This window comes from Gavia stellata, chromosome Z (assembly GCF_030936135.1).
Source record: "Gavia stellata isolate bGavSte3 chromosome Z, bGavSte3.hap2, whole genome shotgun sequence".
In the NCBI taxonomy this organism is placed as follows: Eukaryota; Metazoa; Chordata; class Aves; order Gaviiformes; family Gaviidae; genus Gavia; species Gavia stellata.
The window spans coordinates 11866170-11887824 of NC_082637.1; the positions used below are offsets into that span (position 1 = coordinate 11866170).

A 21655-nucleotide genomic window follows, 5' to 3' on the forward strand; every position below is an offset into this window, starting at 1 on the left:
GTCTCCTCCTGCTTTCAGCTCCATGTCATGAGCCTCATTTTCATTTCTGAAGACACTTGCTATTTATAATTATTGTATTTATAAAGCACTTTGAAGCTGGTGACAACTTATTACAGTAAGCCTGAAAGCCTTTTCATTCCCATGTGCTTCCCTTCCCTGTTTTCTCTTAGACTGGCTGTTTTGGGGGGAGGACTGGGTCAGACGAAAGGTGAGGCAGCATGGAGCACAGGGGGACCTCGGACATCCCTGGAGGTCTCTAGACCCTAGGAGAGTAGGGCTAGCCAGTTCCTTACACAATAACGGAGGAGGAGAGGAGGAACTGCCAGAAACAGGTATGTCCCAGCACTGACAAGCAATGTCATGAGGGTGATCAAAGCACAAAGGTGGCAATGCATTAGTCACATGTCATTCAGTTTATGTTTGACCATATTTTGTTGAGACACTGATAGTAGTTGTTGACGCATTGGGGTTTTTTTTCTCTGTGCTTCTGTTGGTGACTTTGCACAAGCTTTAGAGACCCCAAAGTATGTCTCCATCTCTGTAACCCTGACCTCTTCCAGGCTTTGTGTTGCTGGTATGATTTGGTGCTGCACAGTGGAGAAACACCCCAGCCTGAAGCAATGAGTTTGTATTTGTCCTGGCGGCACTGAGAGGTGGTTTCCCTCTGTACCAGAGCATGTTTGACAGACAGTATTTTGGTCTACTGCCTTCTTGTCTGCTTTCCCCTTGGCATGAGTTGAGGTTGAAAAGAAAAACCACAACAACTTCTTGGCTTGCCCGTCAAAATGAAAGAGGAGTCTTGCCTTTCATGGAGGCAAGCCACCAGACCTCACTGATTTAATGAGGCAAATTCACCAGGGAAAATATCCTTCAGCCCAGACCTTAGTCAAACATTGAGGACCCTCTTGTGTCTTGCGGGACCACAAAGAAATTTGCATGGGGACCTCTCTCCACATGCCTACACCAAGAATTTGTGCAACTTGAGGGAGCAAACCCCCCCAGAAACCACACTCCACAGACAGCAAAAAGAAACTCCTCTCCTCAGAGAACAGACACGTAAGAAAAATCACCTGGTTTCTTCTAGGCTAGTCTTGTTGCAAACCTTGAGTTTCTGAGCTTGATGTTATGTTGTGTAAATGTGGGTAACAGAGGATAGTCACAGAAGTACACTTTATCAGGTTCCAAATCATTAAACTGATTAAATTGATTCCAACTCATTAAACTGATGTTATTAAACTGCAAAAAGTACCTGGATGTCACCCTGATCATAAGGAACTTTACTTGGTGAACATCTACATATGAATGTTAGAATACATAAGAAATGGAACGGAAAATTATGGTACAGAGTCTTCTAACGTTGATACAGAAAGCAGGGGACATCCCACTGTTGATTCGGAAACTGTATGCAATTAGTCACCCCAGCTCAGAAGCATGACTGCAAAATTAGAGGGAATGAGAAACTGCCCAGAAAACTGCTCAAAGTCCTGGAAGACTCTTGTAAGAGGAGAGACTGAGAAAATGGGAATTACTTGTGTTAAATGGGAAACTGTAGCGTTCATGATATGGAATAATGAACAGTCTAGAGAAAGGTGATAATGATTTATATGCTGCCCTGCTTGTGACTTGGAAGTATTCCAGGAAATTAAGGAGGATTATTGGAAACTGATAATAGGAATAATTTTCACATATGGTGATTAATTAGTCCACAAATCTTGCTCTCAAATTTCAAAGCCCAGCGATATTCCCAAATGGCTTGGCATTTGTGTGAGTAAGACTACCCAGTGTATTTATAGTACGTGTTCAGAAGTTGCAGTTTTGAAACCTCCTGGTTGAGTTGAGGCCTGTCTCAGTGCAAGGGCTTAGGAGAGGTAAATTCTTCCTCCCCACTTGTTGCAGGTACTTACTCTTTTCTCTGAGACATCTGGTACAGAAAGGACACAACAGCTTCAAGAAAGGAGGTGCCCAAATGTGACCATGTGCTAGCTGGGAAGATCTGCGAGCCTACAGTCTTATGGTATCTCCTCAGGTCTCTTGAACACCCTTGAAGTGATTAGAAGCAGAGTGTCATCCCTCTGGTAGTCTTGGTGTGTCCCCTGGGACACTGACCTGCTCTTCCAGTACAGAGTCAAGGATCATCCCCTTTTGCCCTCCTTTTTTCTCCTAGTGAATAGGTCTATGCATCCTCTGCAGCCCAGCAAGACTTTCCTCGGCAGAAGACCTTGGTTAATCCAGGGTTATCAGATTTAGTTGGTTAGACCCCTAATGCTCTGTTGAGCCCAGTCATTCCAAGCCTAATTAGCACATGAGCTGTCTTGTGGAGCGATATCCTAAAATAAACTGTCCCGAATAGTGCTTTACAAGCCGAGTTTGGTTTGGGTTGCCAGCCCCTGCAAGGGATAAGTTTCTCCTCTCAGAAGAAAAGTATGTGTAATCATTAGGAGTGCTTGGTCTGCTTCATAAGTATTTTATTAAGGTTCTGGCTTGCCTTTTGTTAGTTCTGTTGCATGGAAAATATTCTGTTACGTAAATTGATGCTGCGGTTTCATCCAGATCCTCTGAGTTCTGCCTTGCCACCGGCCATGTGAACATAGAAACACACCCACACATCAGGAGGAGAACACTTGGAGGGAGGTTGGTGACTGGACCAAGGATCTGGGAATACGCTTGTACATGAGCAGAATGAAAGGCTTGGGACTGCTCAGAGGGGTGGGAAATGTGGTAGAAAATATGATACTCTCCCTGCCCTAGCCCAAGGACAAGCAATGAAGTTAAATGCCAGTATGTTCAAAAGGACTGACAGATAACTACCACTGTGGTACGTAATTTGGTGTGGAACTCACTGGTTCAGGAAGCTACAAGCCCTAAAAGTTGCAAGAATTCAGGAAAAAAAGGGGACACTATAAGGGATGTCAAGAATATAGAGGACTATGATTGTATAGGCTCCTGATTTTCTACAGGCATGTTATGAAACCCGCTTTTAAATGTGAACTGTTCCCATATGGAGGAGGCTGCTTGTGACTGGGGGGAGAATGGAGCAGCCAGCCACTCATTTACCCGCTTTGGGGTTATTACACCCCATGCAGAGTATCTGAACTCTGCTGGCAAGGGTGAAGGATGGGGCTTCACCCCTCTGATTCAGTCCACAGACATCAGTGTTCCTGTGCTGAAATCAAAACTTCCCTGTAGCAGTTGACCCGTGAAGACTAAATATGTTAATCTGTCCATTACATCTTTCTGCTCCCTCTATTTCTGAGGTAGTGGCAACAGTTGCCCTTGGTTTTGTCTTTCTTGAGAAAAGTGTTCTTGATAGACTTGTTTGGGCCAGGGAGGTCATATCAAGACCTGCTGTGGAGTGCAAAGAGCATTTTCTAATCTTGCACAGTCGTGCTGTGGTCCACGGATTTGTTCCCAGTTCGGAAGCTTCTTGTTCCGTCATCTTGGGAATCATTCTGCCTTTTTTTTTCACCCAACCTGAATTCTGTGGAAAGGAGATTCAGACAGCATTTGGACTTGATTACAGAGGACCTGTTTGTTCAGGGACCAGGCCAAAAAAGGATCAAGAAATGCACAGTCTTAACAGTAATCAGGCAAATTCCCTTTTCAAACCTGTGGGCTACAGGGTCTTTTCCTCCAACTACCTTGAAGGGATTGCAAATTCCAGCCTGTGGTCTAAAAGCAGCTGGATATCAGCAGCAAAAGTATATGTGGTCCTGATGTCCTTCAGAGGGCAGGATAAATTTGATGCATTAGTCTCACCAGATGCTGTCTTTATTGGGCTGTTACTCAGCCTTTTTGCTTTGTAGCATGCTATCAACTCCAAATCACGGTGCTGCCAGCCTCCAGATCATTGAGTTGCTTATTGCACATTCCTGCTTTGGAGATACAGAAAATTTCTTCCTGTGTATCCAGTTATTGCTTCTGGTCTTGGCAGAACTACCTAGAGCTAGGAAGGGTTAAAGTTTCCTGCCAGTCTTAGCAGGAGTCAGCTGTTGGACATAGCTGCTGTTTGAAGAACCATTTAGATGTGCAGTGTGAAGAGGAACATCTAATAAAACCAGGCTGCTGCTGGGGTGTTTTCTGTTTGTGCTTGATTTTGAAGCTGCTGATCTGGCTGCACACAGTGTGTATTAAATTCCATGTAGGATTGCATCATTTAAAAACATTACAGCTCTGCACATGCAGGCATTCTGGTTGTCTGGCAGAACTGATGCCCATCACTGCTAGGTAATGCCATACCTGCATTGCTTCTCCTATTCACTGGGACATGGCTACCTAGTCCTGGTAGCAAACCATTGCACCACCGCTGTGTTCAAGTCCGAAAATAATCCTGCTGGGGCTTTTTGACATTTCTAGCTGCTTTATTTATGGTGGCTTGTGGGGTGATACTTCAGTTCTTTCAAGAACTTGGCCCTGCTATGTTTTTACTTCATTCTCCTGTAGCCACCTTTGCTGCCTGTTCTGCTTTTGCTATGTTGCTACGTGAGGTTGTACATCTGTAATCTGCCATCCCAGAAATGTTTGTTTTTGCACTTGATAGTGAGTGATTCATAGAATCATAGAATCATTTAGGTTGGAAAAGACCTTTAAGGTCATTAAGCCCAACCCTAAACCTAACACTGGCAAGTCCACCACTAAACCATGTCCCTAAGCGCCTCATCCACACGTCTTTTCAAAACCTCCAGGGATGGTGACTCAACCACCTCTCTGGGCAGCCCGTACCAGTGCGTGGAGCTCTGGACTGAATAGACAGTAAACATGCTTTTACAGACTCTCTAACTGAGTTATCTTAAGACTGAGTTCCTTATTTGACCGGCTTTCTCCAGTGATCACAGATGCTTTTGTCCTGCAGGGAGGGTTCAGGATTGTTTTGCAGCTGTGTGTGATTCCTGCAAGGGGTGGTCTGGAGAGAAATGCAATGCCAGTTTTAATCTGGATGGAGAGGAAGCAATAGTGAAGATATGCAGCTGTAGAGTGGCTGGAGTCTGTATGGGTGTGCTGACCTGTACTGCAGTGAGGTCTTACTCACTGAGAAGACAGACCTTCTTTGTCTCTTTTAGGGCTTAGCTCATCTCTTTTCCCCAAGTCATGAAGGTGATAGGGGATCTAGGACTACTTGAGGTGGATCTGTCCTCATGTGCTTTTTCTTTGTGCAGATGAAACTTGCTTCTGAAATTACCCTCCGATAAGTAGGGCCTTTCCTTTGCCATGGTCTGGGCAGCACCAAGGTGTTCGAAGCCAGATTCCGGTAAATGTTAGGGTGGAAGGTCTTGAGGGTGCAGTGGAAGTGATTTGTGACCTCTCATTGAGAGATCTCATGCTTCAGATCCCTAGAAACCCCTGAAATCTCTAGTGCTGTTAAGAATATCTCCATCGGTACAAAGCATCTGTGCCCTCTCCACCTCTTGCTATCACCTCAGCAGCCTTCGCCCCTGCAGTGCCCACCTGAGCAAGAACAGCTGCTCATTCACCGTTGCATGTAGCCATGTAACAGACTTCGGGAGCAGATTTGCCGTCCTGTATGCCTGCAGGCACAGGTCAGAGAGCTGGCTTTGCTCCATGAAGCTGCGCTGAGTTTGATGCCTGACTCCCTCAGCAGGACACTTCATCCCTGCCCTGCTGTGGCTGTTGTGGTGGAGAGTTTTGAGCTCACAGCTGCCAAGCGTAGAAGTTGGTGGGAAAACCTTCACTCCGCACTTCTGCTGGCTTTGACCCTGGTTCACCCACAACTGCTGGCTATATTTTTGTCACTACTCAACTGCAGCCTCTGGTTCCTAGAGTCCTCAAGTCGGGCAGGTCTGTAAAAGGAGCACGTTCATGAGGCAGCCAGCTGACAGCCCTGCTTTGCAGCTAAGCCCTGGCCAAAGCTGTGCAGTTAATGAGGAGTCAAGCTTGGCATCTTCAGCTACTGATTCTGCCCAGCTATTTCATTTGCTTATAGGACCTTTTTCTTTCTGTGTGGGTTCTTGAGTGCTCTGGGAACCCTGCAGCAGCCAGGCTCCAGCACCCAGGCAGATCCGTGTTTCAGAACGGATTTGTGTAGTTTCTGCTCTTGTAAGATCTTCAGTATGGTTTCAGAGTGCTCAGGCAGAAAGGTGCTATAGAAGTGTAGTCCCTCCTCCTGCTGCTGCTGCTACTAGAGCGTGTGTGTTAAGAAAGGATTTACTGCGTCTGCAGTTTAGTTCAGCAGCAGTTTCGGTGTGATATTAACAGCTAGAAACATCAGAGTCTTTTTCTCCTCTGTGGATTTGCATGTAGTAATTAGGAGCATATGTGGTGGGGGCTGGGTCAGAGGATGGCTAATGGGGAGGAGGAGGAGCAGGTTCCAGCCCAGATCACCTCAGCTGATGCTCGATGCTCGTGAGTCACGGCCTGTAAGTGGCTCCTGTGGAGTGCCACATGCCAGGGTGCCACATGCCAGATGATGAGTCAGGGAGCAAGAGAGCACAGAAACGGGAGAAACTGGTTCCGTCACTGTCCGGCTCCCCTGTTAGCTGGTATAGATCTGCTGCTTGAGCTATTTCTGATGTCTTCTGTAGCTCAAAATGCCCAAAGCAGCTGGGGCTTCTTTTCCTCAGACTAGGAGGCAGTACCTGCCTCATGCTAGCTGTGTCATCAGCAGGAATACGCATACTACTTATTGCTTATTTTCATCTCACACACCCTCTCATCTCTGCTAGCAAGCCCCTCGTCCCTGACCTGCGCAGCTCCTTGCTGTCCTGTGCGCAAGGGCTGCGACTGATCATCATGTGCTGCGGTTTCCATTTTGAACACATCGTAATCCTATATAGTTCTGGGATGTAATGATACATTAATCATGGGCTCCGTCAGGCTGTCCTGGAAACTGCTGGAAAAGCCCTGGCCCAGGCAGCAACTTGTTGTGAAAGGAAAAGGGAAGTGGTCTTTTCAGGAATCTCTGTTTGCTCAGGACCACAAGAGGAACCAGCCTGAGCTGAGGCAGAAATTCAGGAAGTATTTAGTCTTTCTGTCTTGCTGCAGCCCTCTTTAAACACTGGGTGCTGGAACACTCACCCTGGGACCAGACAGACCACCCTCACTATGCTCCCTGTTTCCCGAGGCGGAGAAGAAGAGCTGGAGGTTTAGGATGAGTCAAGCAACTAGTATGTCCTTTTACACCTTTCTTTTCATTAAACAGGCTGGCTGATTTACTACAGCAGTTAATGAATTTGGCAGAGATGTATTAGCTGGCGAGAAATGAATGGATGTCCAAACAAACGCCACTAGCTAGTCCCACCCTACAACAACTTACAGGCTTCCCGAGTCCTCACCTCCACCCTCTTCTTACTCACCCCCATGGTTTGGCCCCCACCCCAAGCCACTGGTCCTGTGCCCCTCACCCCATTCTCTTCACTGATGCTGCTCCCTGAATGCCCTTCAGCTTGCTGGAATTTTCCTGCTGAGTTTTTTTTTAAAACCATTCAGTACTCCCTGGCAGCTTTTGGAGCAGAAGAGCTGGGGCAGGGACAAACTGTATTACTGGGATCCTGGAAACTGGTGCTGGAACCAGTGAGGCCTGAGATCCCCCATGCTGTCTGAAGAGTGGCTTTCAGTTTGGATTCATCTCCCAGCCCTTTCGCTTGGAGGTGGACTTACAGGGAGTGAACTGAATATATCTCTCCCCATGGAGCAAAGGAGGTGCCTGTATTGTGCTCCTGTCTGCAAGCTCACACAAACCGTTGCCTTTTGCAGCACTTCTGCTCATGCTTGTTTTGTTGAGCTGTGTGGTTTCTTCAGGCGTGTTAATGCAAATGCTCTGTAGGAGTCAGGGATTCACATGGAACAACCCTCAAAGAACAAACAGCTCCAATACAAAAGCATTTTGCTGGTTCCTCTATGAAACTGAATGCCCAGCTTTTAACCCTGTTTTTCCATCTTTCACCCTTGAGTGACATGATGGATCTGGATCTGTCTGAGGAAGATGATGACGACAGTGAAACCATAGCCATTCAGAAGGAGGCAGCAAGAACCCTCACAGTTGAAAGTTTCCATTGGGCATTCAACTTCATAGATGAAGTGACTGAGATTTGTAGAAACAGTAATCTGTTCAGAAAAGCCAACCTCCAAAAAGCCAGCATTGCCTCCAGCTGACAGTTCTGATGATCTTGCTCCTGCCTCTTCATCCTCCGTGCTATACGTGCAATCTTTTTACATTTAAATCACATTTATTTCTTACATCTCTGCATGCCTCCCCCAGTATTGCATTACATTCTATGAGGAAACATGCATCACTGTGTGTTGAACCCGGTCGCCCCAGGTGTGCAGCTGAGACCACTGAGCAGAGCAGGGTATTAAGCAACCAGTGATGGAACTCCAAAAGCGTGGCTGGAGCAGTAACAGATAGCGGGGTATGCCTGGAGGTATGTGACAGACACACCTAATGCATCAGCACTTGGAGGCAAGGCTGGTGTTTGCACCAGCCCCCTCTAATTGAAGCAGAGCCTTGCAGTCCAGTTTGGAGCCAGCTCCAATGGCTCTCGCATCTTCTCAGCAGTGTTACAGAGGCAGGAGGTTGTAATTCAAAAGCCACGGAGCTGCACTGACCACCCTTAAATTAGCACAATGTCCTCAGTCTTTGAGGGTAGGACAGAGGAGGGATTTGGGGGCCTCTTCATAGTGCTCAGCAATGACTTACAGGGCATGAGGTGCAGAGCCTGAAAGGCTCAGCTCTGCAAGGTGCTGCATGCCCCTGTTACGTGCAGCACGCTGCCTCCTTTCTAAAGCGTAGACATGGCTTGGCAGGCAGCTCTCAGATCAGTGCTGAACCATCCTTTGTTGCTCAACGCTTCTCTCCCACTACTTACTTACCTAGAGCTTTGCTGCAGTTAAGTTTGTGCCACGTATGTATATAGACATGGAGGTACAAGCATCGGTGCCACACCACATCATAGGTGTCTCACAAAAAGCCATCCTTCTCTGCTCTGTATTAGCTTGACTGGAGTGAAGCATCCAGAGGTAATGAAATGTCTGTCCCTTGCCTTCTCCAGGTAACCCTTAGCACCTCAAGAAAGAGCTGAATAAACAACCCATATCTCCCATGTAGCAGCAGATGGTGTCAGTATGAAGAAGGTAAAGAATTTTGACATTTGCAGTCAAAATAGCTGTCGTACTGATGTGTCTATAGTCACAGTGCTCCCTGTGTACCTCCCTGCCTTGCACTGCCATGACACACTTTTCTGGAGAGAGATCATTGCTGGATGCTGTTTGCTGTTGTATGTGTAGGATTGAGCAGGATTCAGCACACTGTGGGCTTGTGCTATTGCAAATGACAAATAAGAATGAACTGATGTGGCAAAAAGTGTTCAGGTACAGACTGCTATCCCCACATCTGGAAACTTCCCCTTGCAAAGGGGTGTGAAGGCTTTACAAAGAGCTGATCAAAGCCAGCAGAATCTGAAACTACTCTGCTTGCTGGATTTTATGCTTCAGTGTCAATCCCAGCCTACCAGACCCTGAACAGAAGAGGGAGGATCCTTCTACAGTCTTCCAGAATCAGGGAGGGAGAGCCAGGGGATGGTACGGCCAGGGAGAATGCTCTGGTGTCGGGAACTGAATAATGCCTGCGCTGGCAGTGCCGCTGCCAACCTCCCTGCATCCTTGAGACAGGAGGAAGCCAGGAGAGGTATCCTAAGGGAGAGAGGGGTATCAAGGGCACAAAACCAGTCATGTATATCCCTAGGGAAGCTGTCAGAATGGCTCCCAGCAGGAGCTGGCTGCGTGCCACCTGTGATATTGGACCTCAGAGCCCTGTGCTGGGATCAGGCTGTGGGTGCAGGCAGAGTGGGCATCCGTCTGCTGCGGCATCTGTGACAGCCAGTGAATTACAGTCCACCCAGGGAGCCTGTGCTGCCCCTGAAACCAAATAGCTGGGCAGAGTTGCACGTTGCAGCCAGGGCTCCAGAGAGACAGCTGGGAAATGGCTGCGTGTCAGCTCTCGTGACATTTTGCCGTCAAATGTCAAAGTGTGCCTGTGCAAGCCTTGTCCTCCCACAGAAGCATCTGCACCAATGTGAAGTGTGTGTCGCTCAGCACGGCTTGTCAGCAGATCCGTGCTGGTGCTGGGAGCCGGCTCCAAGCAGCCATTTCCCAGAGGCAGCAGAGACCTGGTGCTTCAGCAGTAAAGTGTGCTGTCATCACGGTCTGTATCCTCAAAATGATGCTTTTGAAGTGGTTGCATTGTGGCAACACTCAAAATATAGCAAAGCCTTCTGGGGAGCCATGATCTGAGCGTTACAATCAGCTACAAAGGCAGTAACAAGGGCAGATAGGCACTGGGGGACCAGCTTTTTCCCTGTAGTGCTGGGGGGGGAGACAGGATAAACAAGGGCTCCTGCTGCTACGTGTACCATCAATGGTGTGCAAGGTCGAAAATGGGGCATGAACACTGCCCCAGCTGATGAACACTGCTTTCAGCATGTGTGTACGCTAGGCACAGAGCCAGGAGCTGCCATTACCCATGGTGGTTCTTGAACAATGTGATCTTGGGAATCCTTGATGTAAAAGATCTCCCCCCAGGAACTGGGCTGAGGACAGACTCATTCCTTTCAGTGGCTGTGCGAAAGGAGCCAGAGCCTTGTAAGACAGAGGAGTCACCGAAAGGGGAGTGAAGGGTGATACAGGCATTAGGGAGACTATAGGTGGGGGGGAGATTAGGGTCTCACAGTAGTCCAGCTGGACGTGGTCCAAGTGGTCCAGGTGACATCTCTACTTCAGAGCCTAATCCTGGGTGAAACATCCCAGCAAAAGCAGACATGAGGGTGAGTGTGTGGTAGACTCTGCTGGAGTCTACCACAAAGCTTGTCTGTTCACTAATGCTGGTGTAACCATTACTTTTACATCATTGGGTGTTTACTGGAAACACTAGGTCCATTTCCATCTTTGGTTTTTTTTTCCTGCCAGCATCATCCTGTTTCTGTGAGAAGCACTATTATGCGTGGGAGGAAAGCACTTCTTTTGATCATTTTTTTTAGTATTTTTTAATTGCTATTCTTACACCATGAAGCTGAAAGAACTGAAGTTCCTGATCTTTCTATGGAGCTGTCTCATTGCTTACACTGTTGTTCTAACTTTGCTTATCCCACATTTCTCAGTTTCCCTCCTGGGCTCCCATGTGCCTTTACAGGTCTGCTGCAAAATCCATTATCATCTCATAGTCACAAATGCTGGGGTAAGGCAGGCAAAGACAAGTACTGTGAATGCCACTTTCTGGAGTCTGAAGGTCAGTGGTGGCAGCAGACCCAGGGTCCTGGAGTCCGGAGCAGGATAACATATTCTCGTGGAGAAGCTGGCGAATTGAGGCTTAGGCAGGTGCACTCTTCGCTGGGTTAAAAACCAGCTGGACGGCCGAGCCCAGAGAGTTGTGGTGAATGGAGCAAATCCAGTTCACAGCCGGTCACAAGTGGAGTTCCCCAGGGCTCAGTTTTGGGACTGGTCTTGTTTAATAGATTTATTGATCTGGATGAGGGGATTCAGTGCTCCCTCAGTAAGTTTGCAGACGACACCAAGTTGGGAGGGAGTGTTGATCTGCTCGACGGTAGGAAGGCTCTGCAGAGGGATCTGGACAGGCTGGATCGATGGGCCCAGGCCAATTGTATGAGGTTCAACAAGGCCAAGTGCCGGGTCCTGCACTTGGGTCACAACAACCCCATGCAACGCTACAGGCTTGGGGACGAGTGGCTGGAAAGCTGCCCCACAGAAAAGGACCTGGGGGTGTTGGTCAACAGCCGGCTGAAGATGAGCCGGCAGTGTGCCCAGGTGGCCAAGAAGGCCAACGGCATCCTGGCCTGTATCAGAAATAGTGTGGCAGCAGGAGTAGGGAGGTGATTGTGCCCCTGTACTCGGCGCTGGTGAGGCCGCACCTCGAATGCTGTGTTCAGTTTTGGGCCCCTCACTACAAGAAGGAAATTGCGGTGCTGGAGCGTGTCCAGAGAAGGGCGACGAAGCTGGTGAGGGGTCTGGAGCACAAGTCTGATGAGGAGCGGCTGAGGGAACTGGGGTTGTTCAGTCTGGAGAAGAGGAGGCTGAGGGGAGACCTCATCGCTCTCTACAATTACCTGAAAGGGGGTTGCAGAGAGGTGGGTGTTGGTCTCTTCTCCCAAGTGACGAGTGACAGGACAAGAGGAAATGACCTTAAGTTGCACCAGGGGAGGTTCAGGCTGGATATTAGGAAAAATTTCTTTACGGAGAGAGTGGTGAAACACTGGAACAGGCTGCCCAGGGAGGTGGTGGAGTCACCGTCACTGGAGGTGTTCAAGGAACATGTGGACGTGGCATTGCGGGACACGGTTTAGTGGGCATGGTGGTGTTGGTTGATGGTTGGACTTGATGATCTTACAGGTCTTTTCCAACCTTAGTGATTCTGTGATTCTGTATGCGGTGTCAGGGTGCTATGGGCACTGAGGATGCCTGGATGAGATATGGGTTGTGGATTGCTGACCAAGGGTGTTTGAGCCAGTGTTTTCAGAAGAAGTGTTGGATCTATGAGAGCACTAGGTAATTTCTTAAGCCCTCAGGATCATCCTGGTTCATTGTTGTCTTTTGTGGTTGTGCTGATTTTGGCTGGGATAGAGTTAATTTTCTTCATAGTAGCTAGTATGGGGCTGTGTTTTGGGTTTGTGCTGGAAGCAGTGTTGATAAAGCAGGGATGTTTTAGTTACTGCTGAGCAGTGCTTACACAGAGTCAAGGCCTTTTCTGCTCCTCACCCCACCCCACCAGCGAGTAGGCTGGGGGTGCACAAGAAGTTGGGAGGGGACACAGCCGGGACAGCTGACCCCAGCTGACCAAAGGGATATTCCATACCATATGATGTCATGCTCAGTATATAAACTAGGGGGAAAGCTGGCGGGGGGACCGCTGCTTGGGCTGGGCATTGGTCGGAGGGTGGTGAGCAATTGTTTTAATTTGCATCACTTGCCTTTCTTGTTTGTTGTTATTTTCCTTTTCATTACTATTATTATTATTATTATTATTATTATTATTATTATTATTATTATATTTCATTTCACTTATTAAACTGTTCTTATCTCAACCCATGGGCTTTCTCGCTTTTACTTTTCCTATTCTCTCCCCCATCCTGCTGGGGCAGGAGGGGAGTGAGTGAGCAGCTGTGTGGTGCTTAGTTGCCAGCTGAGCTTAAGCCACGACAGTGCTTTCTCTGTCTCCTTGCTGCCTTAGCTGCTCTCCTATGCACTTCTCTGCACTGGCTTCTCCGATACATGAAGGGAAGGCAAGAGGGAAAACCCCTCCAGACTGTCCTGGAGGCAATAGCAGGTTGGACCTCTGTGTTAGATGGGGAAGGAGAAATGAATATGTTCCGTGCTCTTCCATGTCAAGTGGTGGTGAACATCTTCCTCTAGTTTTATGACAACCTGCTATTTACCGAACGCTGAGGGAGTGGGGCTTTTAGTGCCCTGCCTGTACAGCTCCTGGGACTGTGGCTTGTGGCACTCGTACTGTTGTGAAGTGCAGCAGGTAGTAAGATAAGCAGATAAGTGCCACAGATAATGTGGCAGAGTGTTAGAGAACTGTGAACCGGGCACCCCAGACCACAAGAGGAACCCATTTGAGCTCAGGCTTGACCATCAGCAAAAGCTCAGCAGAAGGCAATGTGCTAAATGGGAACTACTTAACCATCACCACTAGCTCCCCATGGCCTCACCAAAGTCATCTGCACCTCTTCACGTGAGAGGCCCTTGAATGCATAAGTAGTTGCATACTTTGGCATGCTCCCCTGGCAGCATTAAAAGAGCTCAGGACCTCTTGGGGGTTCCTGGATTTTGGAGAAGAATGGTTGTTGCTGCTTTCCTGTTCCAGTCTGTTGCTGCTTTCCAGTCTCAGCCTGGACTTGTGTCTCTCTAATGTTGCAAGGTCTGGCTGTTTGATTCTTAAAGAAAAGTTCAAGGTAACTAAAGGCAGGCAAAGATATTGAATCCAGTGTGAGAAGATGGACTGCTCTCATCAGAGCGCAGCACTTCATTTCAGACCCTGTGCTGTCTGCATGTTTTTCTGTGAGCGTACAGTGCCATCCACAGTGAGGTCTTCATTTGGCCCAAAGCCTGTGCAGCCCATTGGCTACTTGAGTGAATCAGTAGCTCACTTCAGATAAGTTTGAGGGGTCAGTTAGAAGTACAAGTGTTGTCCCAGGACAGGGAGGGAAACATGTTTATCTTACATAGTGATGCTTCTCCTGAAGAAGGACAGCTCAGGACCTTGTGCTTGGGTACTTGTGATGACAAGGACCAGTCTGTTTGGTCCTTGTCAGCACACGAAGTCTTCAGTCAAATCAAGGATGCTTTAAATAGTCACTGCCTTTCCTGAGAGGTGACTTCCTTTGTGTTTTTGTCTCTTTCTAGGTATCTGAATTCCCCCATGAGAGTCTTCTCTGCCTCTCAAGCACAGCCCTACCTGTCCATGGGTAGCACCAGCTTAACTGATGTCTTGAAGACCATTCCTCACCATGGATAGTCCACCCAAACTGACTGGTGAGACGCTGATTGTCCATCACATTCCCCTGGTGCATTGCCAGGTCCCTGACAGACAGTGCTGCTCCGTGAGCAAAAGGACCAATCCCTTCTGCCAGCCAGAACTCAGCATTACACGGACCTCTGCCCTTCCAGACAGAGACCTTTCACAGACTGACTCCTTGGTGTACAGCAGCTTTCTCCAGACCTCCGAAACCTCAGCAGAGGCCTCAGACAACAAAGAAGGCAAAGCAAGGGATTTGATTGTCCCTAACGTCAGTAAGCGACACAATCCTTTCCTGCTGAGCGAGGGTGAAGAACTCAGCGTCTTTGGGGATGACTTGGGTCAAAAATCTTTCCACCTTCACAACTCACTTGCGGCTGGCAAACCTCCCTTTCATCTGCACGAGCTGGCCTTGCCCCCTTTCCACCTCCACGACTCCAACCATATTGTGAAGTCCTGGAACATGGCCAGCCGGTCCGGTGTGGTAGACGGGCAGGAGGACAAAGTCAGCAGTGATGACGTCCAGAAGAGGAACAACGCGAACCGGTGCCACCAGGCCTCAGAACGCATGGAGCTGGATGAATGCAGCTGCCATCGCGGCAGCTCCTCCAGCTTCTCCTTTGATGGTGGTCACCAGGAGTGGAACCAGAACACAGGTGAATCTCTGAGGAATCAGGATGCCCTGCACGGCCGGACGTGCAGCTGTTCCAGCTCGGAGCTCCAGCACTGTCGCTGCTACAGTTCATCAAGTCAGAGTGAAGTGAATGACCAACAGATGGGCTACATCAGTGACTCTTCCTGCAACAGCTCCGATGGTGTGCTGGTGAACTTCAGTGCTCTCTACAACAAAATGAATGGCCATTCTCGATCTAACCTGAATTCAGCCAACTTGTCCTGTGACTCTTCCTTCTGCAGCCACTCAGACACAGGAGCTTTTTACCTGGATTTGCATTCATCACCCACAGAATCCAAGATGTCTTGCGAGTCGCATCAGCCAGAGAGTTCGGGGAAGGTGTGTGGGTGTCAACACTCCTCCTCACCTGTCCTTGATGCTAACTGCAACTCCTACCACCTCCACTGTGAGCCTTGCACTTCAGAGAGCTCAGACCTCACTGCCTGCTTCCAGAGCCAAGCACGGCTCGTTGTGGCTACTCAGAATTACTATAAGTTAGTCACGTGTGACTTGTCTTCCCAGTCATCCCCCAGCCCGGCAGGATCTTCCATAACTAGCTGCTCGGAAGACCATACCAAAGGTAGCCCAGCCCAGCCCACTGAATACTATCTGTTTAGAAGGCCTGACCTGAGACAAGAAGAAAGCAACGTGGAGTGCAGTGAAGAGGAGGCAAAGGGAGAAGCCACCCAGAATATGATTGAGGGTCAGGTCTATGTGAATGTGTCACCACCTAACCTCAACACAAGCCGGCAGCGCTCCAGGAGCTATGATCAGAACCTGGACAGGAGTCCCAGCAGCAGGCTGGGCTCCTTGGAGCGCATGGTGAGCTGTCCGGTCAAGCTGAGTGAAAGTCCAGCAATACCCATCCAGAGTTCCCCCCCGAAGCGAGTGACATCTTTTGCTGAACTGGCTAAAGGCAGGAAAAAGAACGGCACCTCCCCGCCACTCCGGTCCAGTGGTGATTCCTCCTTGGAGTTCTCCCCTCTCCCTGAGACACAGCGGGATTGCCCAACCTTCCTTGATGAAAGAGCTCGCCGCAGCCAGAGTCTTCCACCCATGCCCTTCGTCCATGGTCTGAACCGGAGCTGCGAGGGCTTCTGTTTAAATCATGTTTTTGGGGACAGCCAGGCTTTGTGTGCCACCAAAGACTCCAGTGAGAAGGTCCCCAGTAAGCATGGGGCAGGTGAGCAAGCCTCTCTCTCCCTGCTGATGGAAGCAGATGCCAGCTTCTCAGGTGGCTCTGCCAGTGGCCACAGACAAAGAGATGTTAGAGCCCGAGCAGATGGTAAGGAGCCAAACTAGGCAGAAGGGAGAAGTGAAAAGAAAGGGTGGTCTTTGGGACATGAGGGGAGCAGCAGAGGAACCGGCATGGCAATGGGAGACCAGTGCCTGTGCAGTTTGTTTCCAGGTCTACCACTCCCTGGGACAAAGCCCTGCTGTGCTTACTTCAGACCCAGAGCAGTGCAAGTGTCTTGTCCTTGTATTTCTAAAGCCTCTTGAGGTTTTGTGCAAACCTCTCATATCGTGTAAGAGAGGACATGGCATTAGCATTTAGGGTCTGTGCAGCTTGGAGGATTGTCTCCCTTCCAGGGCATTGTACTCCCCCAGTCCATGAGAATCACCTGCTGTTAGCTCCTAAGACAGAGATTTGAAGATGTTCAGCAGAGTCATGTTCCCAGCAGACAAAGTGAAGGGAACCACTGAGGAGCTTTTAGCTTTTCTTCTTTGAAGATACATGGGGCAGAGGTGGAGAGGGAGGAGGCATAGCCAACAGTCTCCTCTCAATGCAGGGTCAGGGAGCTCACACAGTCTCTGCTGGGACTTCCAGCATGAGTCCTGCAGAGATTAGAGGGGCTGCATGTCTCTGCTGGAATATCCTGGCCATATCCTCCACAGTGTATTGGATTGCAGAAAAGGTTCCTCTGGAGGGTAATTGTCCCAGCTCCCTCTGCAGGAAAGCCTGTAATACCTGAGTTGCTTTCCACCTTGATATTGCCTTTATACATCCTGGTGAGGAAGCTGTGTGACAGCCCCATCAGAGGTATGGCCATTTCTCCAGCATGGCAGGAGACCTTTACCTCTGCCCTAGACAGTTCTTGTACCTGCTTCACAGGTAAGAGCCTGTCTAAAATGGGGCTCTGACCAGACTGCTGCGGTAGATAGCCCCTAACATGCCAAGGACCAGACTGTCTCCATTTAGTGCCCTGAAGATTTCTGGCACGGGATAGGAAGAACATGTCACTCATTGCTGTGGCAGGTGTGGGAGAGATTTTGGCCTTTGGAGCAAGAGTTTTTTATGTGTTGTCCTGTTTGTTTACTGAGGCTTGAACGTGCACTTGGTGCGGGATGGCAGGGAAGGCAGGTCTCTGCTGGGAGCAGGTAGCATGGGAGCAACCCTCTCGTTTTGCAGAGGGAGTGCTTGGAAGGAGCAAGAGCTGCTCAGGGAGGAGGGGGCAGACAGGAGCTCTCAGGACAATATATCCCAGCAGTTCCTGTACCCCCTGCTGCGGTCCCTTCCTCTGCACTGTAACAGCAAGGCGGGCATTAGCACTGTGTGGAAAGCTCCTGCCTGTGGCTGGAGGTAGAGGCAGAGCTGCCTCAAACCAGCTGAGAGCAGCATGCAAGCCTAGAGGGTCTGAGAAGGGACTAGAGGTAAAGCAAGCCCTGCTAAAGGCTACCTATAGGGAGAGAGGCCAATAGCCTGAAACACCCCACAGGCAGCAGGTAACACCAGGGCTCTGCTTGGGACGGGTCCTTTGTCCCAGGATTTGCTGTGGGCTGGAGGAGTCGGGGGGGGGGAAACGAGGCAGAAGGTGCCACGCTGCTCTGGGATGTGGCGTGGCTGGTGATCAGGGATCCCAGTCAGCCCCGTGTGTGCACCCAGTGCTGTGTGTGTTGTGCACTGTGTGCACACCGTGTCATGCTTCAGCTGTGTCCCTCGGGATATTGTGGCCCCACCAGGAGCTGCAGGCACGCATCATAGGTCAGCCCAGCACACTTCCTTAGGACTTCCCTGCTGGTCATCTGATGGAGCAGACCTGCTTTTTCCAGGGTTGGAAGCTCTCTTAATTCTGCTGTGGTCCTGATTTGGTTGGAAATGTCCTGCTTTGATCTGGTATGGGCAGGAGGAGGAAGGAAGATGTGTGCTCAGAGGGGAAGAGTACAGGAGAAAGAGGAGGGAGGGAGAAGGAGGAGCAAGCAGCCTTTCTGTCATGTTAAAAGGAGTGTAGTTTCGAAAATTGTCTGTCAGAGTCCAAGGACTTTCATTGATTTGTTTATCAGAGCCCCAGCAGAAGGACTTGCACTGAGCAGATGCACAGAAGTCGAAATTAGTTATTTTATTGAGAGCGACAGAAACAGATTTGAGATTGCCATTGATAAATTCACTAACTACAATAGCACTACTAATTAAGGTTAATATTGCTAGCAAACTTGATAGTAATACAAGAACCCGGGGATAACTTTCACCAGAGGGTGAGAGGCGCAGCGCTTACCCAGAGGGGCGTCCCTGCCTGGGGTGGAGGAAGAGAACACAGCCTGTCCACTGGTCCGTCAGGTATCAAGGTTCTTCTCTCCCACTTTAATAATCATTTTCTCCGTCTTTTATCCCCCAAAACTATGAGGTTCCCTCCCCCATATGTGACATGTAGCATGATTTGGGTGGAGAGACGAGTGCTATAGTCATATATGTTTAGCATGATGTCTAAAATCTTCATTAGCATATGCAGGGGTGTGAGTTGTAATATGTATTTTATAGGTAATGAGGCAAAGGTCAGTTATCGGACAAGAAGCCTTTCAAAGAAACAAAGAACCATTCAGGTTTCTGTTATTTTGCTGTCTTTGCTGACCACAAGCAGGGCTGTCCTGCCTCCCCAGGGCTCCCTCCCTAACTGCAGCCTGTGTTAGCCACCTGAGTCTCCACTCCCCCCAGTCGCACAAGAGGTAGCAAGGTCAGTCTTAATGGTTCTTTGAGCGCAGGAATCCCACCTCATTATCCAAATTCTACACTTTCCGACAACGGTGAGTGTGATGTGCGATGCGGAGCTGGGGTGCTATTGCTTGTAGGGCTTGTGCTCGGCAGGGTGAGTTTTCAGCACGTGTGGGAAGGGACAGTCCTTCGGGATAAGAAGTCTTGCTGTACCATGGTGCAGTGGACCATGTATTCGTAGTACTGCGTGGGCAGAGGCAGGTCAAGGGCAAGCACTTGGGGCCATGACTTGTGCTGTCCTGGGTACAAGGAATGGGGAAGAGATGGGAAGCTGGTGACCCTACCAGGGAAGAGAAGGCCCCAGCGCAGTGCCCTACACATCCAGACAGCTGTCAACAGCTGGGAAGTTTGCATTTGGGGCCACATGTCTTCACCCTGCCAGCTCACAATGTGTGTAACTGGTTCAGGCTTGAACCAGTCTGCGTGTGTCACTGGCCTCTAGCCCATCCTCTTCCTCCCGCAGCTGACAGCACATTACCTTTTGCCTGCGATCTGCCCGGCTGATGATGACTTTGCCCTTTGCCCATCCTCACACTCTGTCCCCCTTTCTCTCCCCAAAGGTGTTGGCACAGACAGCAAACCTGTGGTACGCTACAGCAAGGACCAGCGTCCCACGACTCTGCCCATCCAGCCCTTTGTTTTCCAGCACCATTTCAGCAAGCCACCCAAGGCCCGTGCTCTGCACAGCCATTTTGCCTCCAGCCTTTCCCAACTCTACAGCTTGTCCAGCAACCGGCCTGCCAGCCAGCAGATCTCCTCCAATTCCCAGTCCTCAGCCTTGGCCACCACGGCAGAGCAGTCAGCGGCGGTGGGGAGCCAAGCCCACAGCACGCTCCTGACCCAACGCGCAGCGGATGGAGCTGCGTCCCACAATGACGGCTGCATTAAGAAGCCTGCCCCCGAGACAACCCGGCCGTCCCCCCTGGGGAGTTACTCTCCTGTGCGATGCAACGTGCCTTTCTTTCAAAGCGTGGACTCCTCTTCCTCGCCCACAACAGAGAGGGCTGGAGAGAGCCAGCCCCCCAGGAGCAGGTCCTGCCCCATCTCCGCCAGCCTGCTTCCCACGACGTCTTCCCCTGCTGTCAGTGCCATGCAGCCCTCCCAAGCCACCAAAGCTGATGCCCTGAGGCAAAAGGAGAGCCCCAAGCTGGTTCCCAAGAAGGAGGCACCACTAGAGCCAAGCCCACCGCTCTCCGAGTACCGACTCCACAGTGGGTCCCTCCCGCCGCTCTCAGTGGGCAGTATGCCTGTGAGCAGAGTGGGAGGCCATGCAGATCCCCACTGGAGAAGTGGCAGTGAGACCAGCAGCTCTGGTCCCCTGAGCAGCATGGGAATACGACCCCTCAATGGTAGGTACCTATCCGCCAGGACGTGCTAGTCTGGAACACCTCCAGCTCCCTACAGCTATGGATGCTCACTACAGTACCACCCTCTTATAGCCACAAAATTGCATCTGGGTGCTGAAGCACCCAGCAGCCCCTATCATCACTCTGGCTGCAAAAGAAAGTCCTGCACTAAGAGCATGTCCCTCCAGTCCCAGCTCCTACACTGTGTCTCTGGAGAGGGCAGCCTGGGGCTGCTGATCTTGCAGCACCCCACGCCAGGTGCTTGCTCCCCAAACCTGCTCCTTCTATGCCCGCAGCCACGAGGCCACCCAGGCTCCTGGCCTCCTCTGCCAGGCTGTGGCCTCCACCTCCCTCCATGTATGTCTGCTAACGTCCTGAAATGCTGCTGGACTTTTAACTAATGTGCTGTCTCTCTTTCTCTGTCCTTCCTCTTTCTCATCTTCTCTCTCCCTGTTTCCCCTCCACCTCCTCCCGTCTGCCCATGTCCTCCTGTCTGGTGCTCACTGCCTGCGGCATCCTAGCGAACCACCTCTCCCCACAAGCGCTGAAGTGGCGGGAGTACAGGCGGAGGAACCCCTTGGGTCTGGACCGCGTTTCGGGGCTGCCTGGCTTAGCAGGCAGCCTAGACAGGAGGCAGCAAGAGCCTCGGCTGAACCGGGGGAACCCCATCTTTGAGCTCCCTGGCACTCTCAACACAAGCCATTTCCACTGCAAGCTGAACGGTGCGCACCACCTTTCTGCTGGGGGTCTTGGGAGGTGACCTTGGGGCTCAGGTTCAGTATCCCTTGGCGCTCAGGTTCAATATCCCTTGGGGCTTGGGTTCAGCCTGGCCTCATCACTGCTCTGCCTGCTCTGAGAAGGAGGGATGATGCATCTGCTCACAGTGGGGCCAAGAGGTACAAGAGGAAGGTAAAAATGGCCTCACTGATGGGTGCTATCTGTGTGGAGCCTCCCTTCTTCTCCACAAGCTGAGAGTAGCCAGGTCTGGCTCTGGCCTGGATTGAAGGGGAAAGTGAATAGCCCAAGAGCCTCAGCAAGTGCTCCTGGACTGCGTCCAGCTTGTAGTTCATGTATCGTTCAGGAGTTGTAGTCCTTGAAGATCTCGTGTCTGTGCCCTACGGTGTCTGCCTATCTGCCCCAACCCTGGCAGTGTGCTCGGTGCTGGGCTG

General features: G+C 50.2%; 1 protein-coding gene across 2 annotated transcripts in view; it reads left to right on the plus strand.

Moving 5' to 3' along the window:
• The window catches only part of RUSC2 (RUN and SH3 domain containing 2), a 38519-nt gene that overhangs the window by 6279 nt on the left and 10585 nt on the right, over positions 1-21655 (plus strand). Inside the window, exons 2-4 of one of the 2 annotated variants that reach the window (XM_059833721.1) lie at positions 14368-16437; positions 19701-20489; positions 21008-21208. In XM_059833721.1, coding sequence (XP_059689704.1) covers positions 14472-16437; positions 19701-20489; positions 21008-21208 — 2956 coding nt within the window. In that variant the 5' untranslated portion in view covers positions 14368-14471. The remainder of the gene's footprint in view (positions 1-14367; positions 16438-19700; positions 20490-21007; positions 21209-21655) is intronic. The other variant, XM_059833722.1, reaches the window with a different exon arrangement.